This window comes from Nansenia antarctica (assembly GCF_963989245.1).
Source record: "Nansenia antarctica genome assembly, chromosome: 8".
NCBI classification, from domain to species: domain Eukaryota; kingdom Metazoa; phylum Chordata; class Actinopteri; order Argentiniformes; family Microstomatidae; genus Nansenia; species Nansenia antarctica.
Window position 1 is genome coordinate 37,469,051 of NC_137678.1, and position 7,500 is coordinate 37,476,550.

The 7,500-nt window shown below is 41.5% G+C and overlaps 1 protein-coding gene across 1 annotated transcript in view; it reads left to right on the top strand.

Annotated features, from left to right (window-relative positions):
* cacna1c (calcium channel, voltage-dependent, L type, alpha 1C subunit) overlaps positions 1 to 7,500 on the top strand; it is a gene marked incomplete at both ends in the record, with an annotated part of 123,871 nt that overhangs the window by 95,687 nt on the left and 20,684 nt on the right. Inside the window, 2 exon segments of the mRNA XM_080538313.1 lie at positions 5 to 115; positions 4,198 to 4,281. Coding sequence (XP_080394439.1) covers positions 5 to 115; positions 4,198 to 4,281 — 195 coding nt within the window.

Here is a 7,500-nt window from a genome sequence, read left to right on the forward strand (position 1 = left end):
GCAGCACCATGGCCAGACCTCTTCCTTTAACGATGCCATGAACATCCTGAACATGCTCTTCACCGGTCTCTTCACCGTTGAGATGATCCTCAAACTCATCGCCTTCAAACCACGGGTATGTGTCTGCCCCCCCCCCCCCCCCCCACACACAAAACACACACACACGCTGCCCCCCCTCTCCTCTGAGAAGTGTGTGTTTTCTTCCATACCAGTCTTTCCTCTCTGCTGTGTATAAAACTCTTAACTCCTAAATGGGTTTTTAATCTGAATCATCATTTACATATTTGGATGACAAAGCATTTGATGAGCCAATTATACACAAAACACTTTCTATTGTGCTTATTGCTCAGTGATTTCTACAACGGTAAACAAACTAATGTTGGATACAGAAGAGCCGGTATCCATAGCTTTGCTATCTCGTGGGTGTGGGAGTCTGTTGTTTCTTCTTTAACCTGTTGCTTGGTAACCTCATGAGTTTCAGTGGACCAGAAAAATCTTTATTGTTCCACTGCTGGATGACACAGATAACAGTTAAAGACGAGAGTTTAGCCTCAGCAGTCAGAACGACCTCTACGGCGTCCCGCCCGTCTAAACAGGAGCAGATGGAGTCTCTGTGGTTGCCGTGTCAACACTCCTATCGGCACAACTAACACCCCGTTACTAAGCAACAAGGAGCAGGACGAAGCATCTGTTGTGATGGTTGTCTGTCGCGGGTCAACGTTATCGACCAGGATTGGGGTCAATCAAATTTCAGTTCAGTCAATTCAGATCAAACATCAAACGTTTGATATAAAAGGGAAAAAAGTGTATGACTCCCATCTCCCACAACTTATTGAGGAATCATTGATGCCACATTGGCATGAATTAAAGTGCAGTTTAAATGTACTTCCTGAATTTGAGTGAATTGTAATTCATCTGACCCTGCTCCCTGCTGTACATTTAAGTTCATGACATCATCTCACATCTGATAGGGGAGGCTGCTTTTAGATTAAATGTAGATTATATTCAACTTTATTGTCATCGCAGAGTACAAGTACTATAGCCTACAACAAAATGCAGTTTAGCATCCAACCAAAAGGAGGTAGACATCGGAGGATGGGCCCATTGTAATGCAAGGAATGAAATGAGAACACATGTTTGATACTATTCCTCATATCTATTCCATGCATTACAAGAGCTACCTCCACCAGCCTCCCCTAATATCTTATGATAAAACCACTGCTGCAAATCCCTCTGGGTTTAAAATCTAAATCCTAGTTTGGTTGTGTTAAGTGAACTATCTAACTAACTAGCTGGCTAACTAACTAACTAACTATCTAACTACCTAGTTAACTAACTATCTAACTAACTTACTAACTGTATAGCTAGCTAACTAACTAACTAACTAACTAACTAACTAACTAACTAACTAACTAACTAACTAACTAACTAACTAACGGTATAGCTAGCTAACTAACTATAACTGTATAGCTAGCTAGATAGCTAACTAACTAACTAACTAACTAACTAACTAACTAACTAACGGTATAGCTAGCTAACTAACTATAACTGTATAGCTAGCTAGATAGCTAACTAACTAACTAACTAACTAGCAATCTAGAACCAGTCATAACCAGTCTGGTTATAACCATCAGAACATATCAGAACATGTCAGAATCAGTCTACAACCCATCAGAACACGTCAGAAACAGACTCAGAACCAGTCTAGAACCAGTGCAGAACCAGTCTCTAACCACTGCAGAACCCGTCATACGCATGTTTACACACAGCCCGTCTCTGAAGGAGACCCAGAGGGTTCTGCAAGCTGTGGCTGGTTGATTATTCAATGTCCAACTTTATTAATACTCGTTCCTGCGAACAGCCAGGCTATCATCATCATCATCATCATCATCATCATCATATTAATGATTACATCTCTTTGTAGGTGGAAACCTGGCCTGCCTCCGTCTGTGTTTGATTATGTTCTGTTGTATCCAATATGATGTGATTAATACAATATGATGCTGTGTTTAATACAATATGATGGTGTGTTTATGATGTGTTTTATATAACATGATGATGTTTTACAAAATGTTGTGATGTGTTTTATACAACATTATGATGCGTTTTATGCAACATTATGATGTTTTATACAAAGTTGTGATGTGTGTTATACAACACTAATAGCTGTGGAGTGCTTTGAAAGACTTGTGAAGTAGTGACAGGTATATAAATGGTTAATGCCATTGACCTCACACACTCTCTCTCTCTCCCTCACACACTCTCACTCTCTCTCCCTCACACTCTCTCTTCCTCACACACTCTCTCTCCCTCACACTCTCTCTCTCTCTCTCCCTCACACACTTTCTCTCCAGCCTTTCTGCGGGGTGATTTAGAACAGCGTATATTGTTTATGTTTTGGGGGAGTTAATGGGACCCGTGAGAGTATTTATAGTACGGTCAGTATCTATAGTGATCAAGCACCTCACACTACAACCAACTCTCCCATCATACTAAGCAACATACCCCCCACCCTCTCCAGTGTGGTCATACCCCCCCCCCCCCCCCTTCCCTCCAACCCCCCCTCCCACTAAGACAGCAGCATTATCCTTGGCTTGCCATTAGTTAAATGAGGTCTGGTTCCTGTGCGTCTTTGCCTACCTGTGTGGTTGTGGCGTCCTCTAGTGGTAGTCAGAGGACCTGCAGAGTGTCTGTCCAGCTGGCTGGAGAGAGCCTGTCCCCAACCTAACCACATCACAGATCTGGGGGGTATTCCATCAACGTTGCTAAAGGGAAAACCAGGCTTATTTTGATAAAATATATATTTTTTATAAATCTAGCAAAATAAGCCTGGATTTTTCTCTAGCAACGTTGATGGAATACCCCCCTGTCCCCAACATACCCACATCACAGCTGTAACCCAAACGCATTCCCCTAATATGAAGCTCTAATCTGAGGCTCTAATCTGAAGAAGTAATCTGAAACTGTAATCTGAAACTGTAATCTGAAACTGTAATCTGAAACTGTAATCTGAAGCTGTAATCCGAGCCTCTAATATGAAGCTGTAATCTGAAACTCTAATCTGAAGCTCTGATCTGAAGTTAGATGGTGATGACGTTTTGATGTGTTGCTGTATTGACATTGAGGCTGAAAGGAGATTATCGCCACAGTAAAAATTAGCCGTCCTCCTAAACCGAGCATAGCTCTGTTCCTGTTTAATAATACCTGTCTAACTTGCCTCTCTTACCCCCCCTCCCCTCCACCTGCCCCCCCCCCATCCTGTGTAGGGTTACTTTAGTGATCCTTGGAATGTTTTTGACTTCCTCATCGTAATTGGCAGCATAATAGACGTCATTCTGAGTGAGATCAACGTAAGTACATCGCCACCTCTCTCAGCACTCAGCTGTCTCTCTCTCTCTCTCTCTCTCTCTCTCTCTCTCTCTCTCTCTCTCTCTCTCTCTCCCTCTCTCCCTCCCTTTCTTTTACTTTACTTTACTTTACTACCATCCCTCTTTCTCTTCCTCCTCTTTTCTTTTCCCTTCCTCTCGTTTGTAGCTATCTTGTCCTCCACCGTGCTCTGGTGTTGTTTCTACCCTCCCCCCTCCTACTCCTCCTCCTCCTCTCTCTCCACCTCCTCCTCCATCCTTAAGTTCAAGACGGCCACTGCCATTCAGGTTCCGACCACGTGAAGAACACGGTACTTCCTGGTTCATGGAACAGCAGGTCAGGGTTCTAGAACAGCAGGGTTCTAGGTGCATTGAGGGTTCTCATGGTCAGGGCCCCAAAAACCAGAGCAAGGCAGATGGTGACCTGTCGTGTAGCACCTCTCTCTGACTAACATTCACTAACTAACCAACAAGCCCACGCCCTTTTGATTTACAATTGGTTGTTGTTGTTGTTGTTGTTGTTGTTTATTCTTGTTTTCCCACACGGACAAGCATGACTGGTCGCCGCTACTCTCCATCATCTCTTGGATTTCGCTCCTTCATTTTACGTCACGTTTTTTCCCCCAAAAAAACACTGTCATTTAATTTAGTAGGACTTCCTTCCCTCCCTCCTCTCAGTGTTCATGTATAACTGTTGTTTTTTCTTTCTTATTTTTCTCTTCTCTCCTTTTGTTTGTTTTTTCATTTTGTTTTTTATTTTTGTTTCTGTTTGTTGTCGTTGTCATTGTTGTTGTTGTTTTGTTGTTGTTGTTGTTGTTGTCACTCAACGCAGCATTATTTTGTTGATGCATGGAACACGTTTGACGCCCTGATAGTAGTGGGCAGCGTGGTTGACATAGCGATCACAGAGGTCAACGTAAGTAGAACACCTTACCTGCCTGCTCCTCCCACCGCCCCCCCCACCCCCACACCACCACCACCACCTCGGCCACGTTCGTAAATTAGCTCTGAGAGCGCCGGAGCATCCAAGTGACTGCCTCTTGTCCAATCAAATTACTTGGTCCCTTTATTTGATTGGACAAGAGGCAGCCACGTGGACGCTCCGGCGTTCTCAGAGCTAATTTACGAACGCGGCCCTCACCTGCTCTGAGCATCAATAGACCCTCTTATTGCATCCTCTCAGCTGGTTGTGGTTCGCTCTTCTTTATTTACCCGTTTAATATTCCCTCCATCCTCTGCTGTGGGGTGTTGTGAATCGAGGCATGAATTCACTGTTATAGCATGAGAGAGCACAGGGGGGTGTTCCATTAACGTCGCTAAAGGAAAATCCCTGGCTTATTTTTTTTAAATCCCGCGAGTTATCAAATTAAGCCTGGAATTTTAAGTCTCGTGAGACTCATCAACAATAAGCCTGGATTTTCCTTTAGCAACGTTGATGGAGTACCCCCCAGGGGTCATATTACAGTCTCACTGTATAGCATGAGAGAGCACAAGGGTCATATTACAGTCTCAGAAATAGATATTTTAAACAATTTGTTACGTACATGCCTTAAGGTACAGTATGTACAGATTGTCAATGTATTTCTGAGTACTGTCCAGATTTTAAGGATTGTCTCCTGTGATGACGATTGTCTATAAGACCTGAACAAAATGGGGAAATCGACATGAATATTGAAATCATGTGTTTCAGCTAGTAGATCTGTAGACAGTGTGGATTGTCCACATCCCTGTGAAACACAAATAGCAGTAAAGCAAAGTTAATGTAATTGATACCAATATAACATTACATTATAATTGATTAAAGTACATTGCTGAATTGATACATTAATACATTGATACATTATGTATGAAAACATCTGCTCGAAGGTCTGAGGTTCGATTCATAAACCTTTCAACTCTCTGGTGTAGCATAGCACAGCATAACATAACATAGCACAGTATAGCATAGCATAGCCACCACCACTGTAGTATGATGCCATCGTAGTAGTAGTAGTCAAAACAGTCATACAAGCAGCAGAAACAGTAGTGTAGTAGTAGTAGTAGTATTATTATTATTATTATTATTAGTAGTAGTAGTAGTAGCAGCAGAAGTAGTAGCAGTAGTAGTAATAGTAGTAGCAGAAGTAGTAGTAGTAGTAGTGTAGTAGTTGTATAGTAGTAGTAGTAGTAGCAGTAGTAGTTGTATAGTAGTAGTAGTAGTAGTAGTAGTAGTAGTAGTAGTAGTAGTAGTAGTGGTAGTAGCAGTAGTAGTAGTAGTAGTAGCAGCAGTAGTAGTAGTGGTAATAGTGGTAGTAGTAGTAGTAGTAGTAGTAGTAGTAGTAGTAGTAGTAGTAGTAGTAGTAGTAGTAGTAGTAGTAGTAGTAGTAGTAGTAGTAGTGAAGTAGTAGTAGTAGTAGTGGGGTAGTAGTGGTAGTATAGTAGTAATGAAGCTCTGTGAGATGTTGAAGGTATTTATGACATCAGACCACACACGTTAAATATATATACAACTATGTAAATATGGTCCATAGATGTATTTAACCCCCCTCAAACAGCCACCCTTTCCTATACAGTCCACTGACTCTGTACTGCCTCTGCGTTTGGTTTGGTTTGGCTTGGTTTGGTTTGACTTGGTTTGGTTTGACTTGGTTTGATTTGGCTTGGTTTTAGTTGGTTTGGTTTGGTATGGTTTGGTTTCATCTCTCTAATGTCTAACGGATAGGCATGTCCATACGCTAGTGGTCTTAGATGGATGGTGATGATGAGCACTGTTCTTGCATTGAATTTGAGTTGCCATTTTTCCCATAAACTTTCTGCACGTTTTAGCTCATAAGAACCATGATTAGTCGCCAAAGCTACTTCAAGACACTCACTGTTTCGCCTTTCTGGAAGTGAGTGTCTAATGGCTTAGAAGGGAACCTGGTCTCCTTGAGCTAGCCAATCAGAAGCCTTACCTCCCCCATCCTATCCTAGGGTACCACCTCCCTGGCTTCTTTAAAACGTTTTTTACTTTTTACTTTTTACTTTCTCTCTTTCCACCTCTTTGGTTTGACTCTGGTTCGATTCATCAGAGCATTCTGTAGCGAGAAGCTGACTAGAGGTGTTTGCTGTCGGCAGTGTCTTGCAGGCGATGCCACATTGCATTTGACTCCCCCCTGAATGCCCCCCCCCCCTCTTCTCTCTCACCCTTCTCTCTCTGAGACTCCTCTACTGCACTTTGCTCTTTATATGGATGTTGATTTCTCTCTCTCTTCTCATTGGTTGATGTTGATTTCTCTCTCTCTTCTCATTGGTTGGTGTTGATTTCTCTCTCTCTTCTCATTGGTTGGTGTTGATTTCTCTCTCTCTTCTTATTGGTTCGTGGTGCTCTTGCTCACCTGAAATGCAAGCTGGGTAACCTGGGTCTCCTGATGATAGGCTCTTTACCAATTACCGTGACAGACATGATAAAAAGGAAGCTAGTCTCTCTGAGATGGTGGTCTGTTACGGCCAAGGGGCTGTATACTTATACTGTATACTTATACTGATTATACTTGTTATAATCAGCTGACAGGAAGTCAAGGTAAGTTAAAATTACAAAGGACACACAAGGTCTCTGAACCACCTCCTAACCTGCCGTAACCGTGGAGACGGTGGAACGTTTTAGAAGGGTGAGACTGTAGGTATTGATACTGTAGATATTGATACTGTAGATATCAATACTGTAGGTATTGATACTGTAGATATTGATACTGTAAATATGACTGTAGATATTGATACTGTAGATATGACTGTAGATATTGATACTGTAGATATTGATACTGTAGATATGACTGTAGATATTGATACTGTAGATATGACTGTAGATATTCATACTGTAAATATTGATCCTGTAGGTATTGATACTGTAAATATTGATACTGTAGATATGACTAGATATTGATACTGTAGATATGACTAGATATTGATACTGTAGATATGACTGTAGATATTGATACTGTAGGTATTGATACTGTAGATATGACTGTAGATATTGATACTGTAGATATTGATACTGTAAATATTGATCCTGTAGATATGACTAGATATTGATACTGTAGGTATTGATCCTGTAGGTATTGATACTGTAGATATTGATACTGTAGATATGACTAGATATTGATACTGTAGATATGAC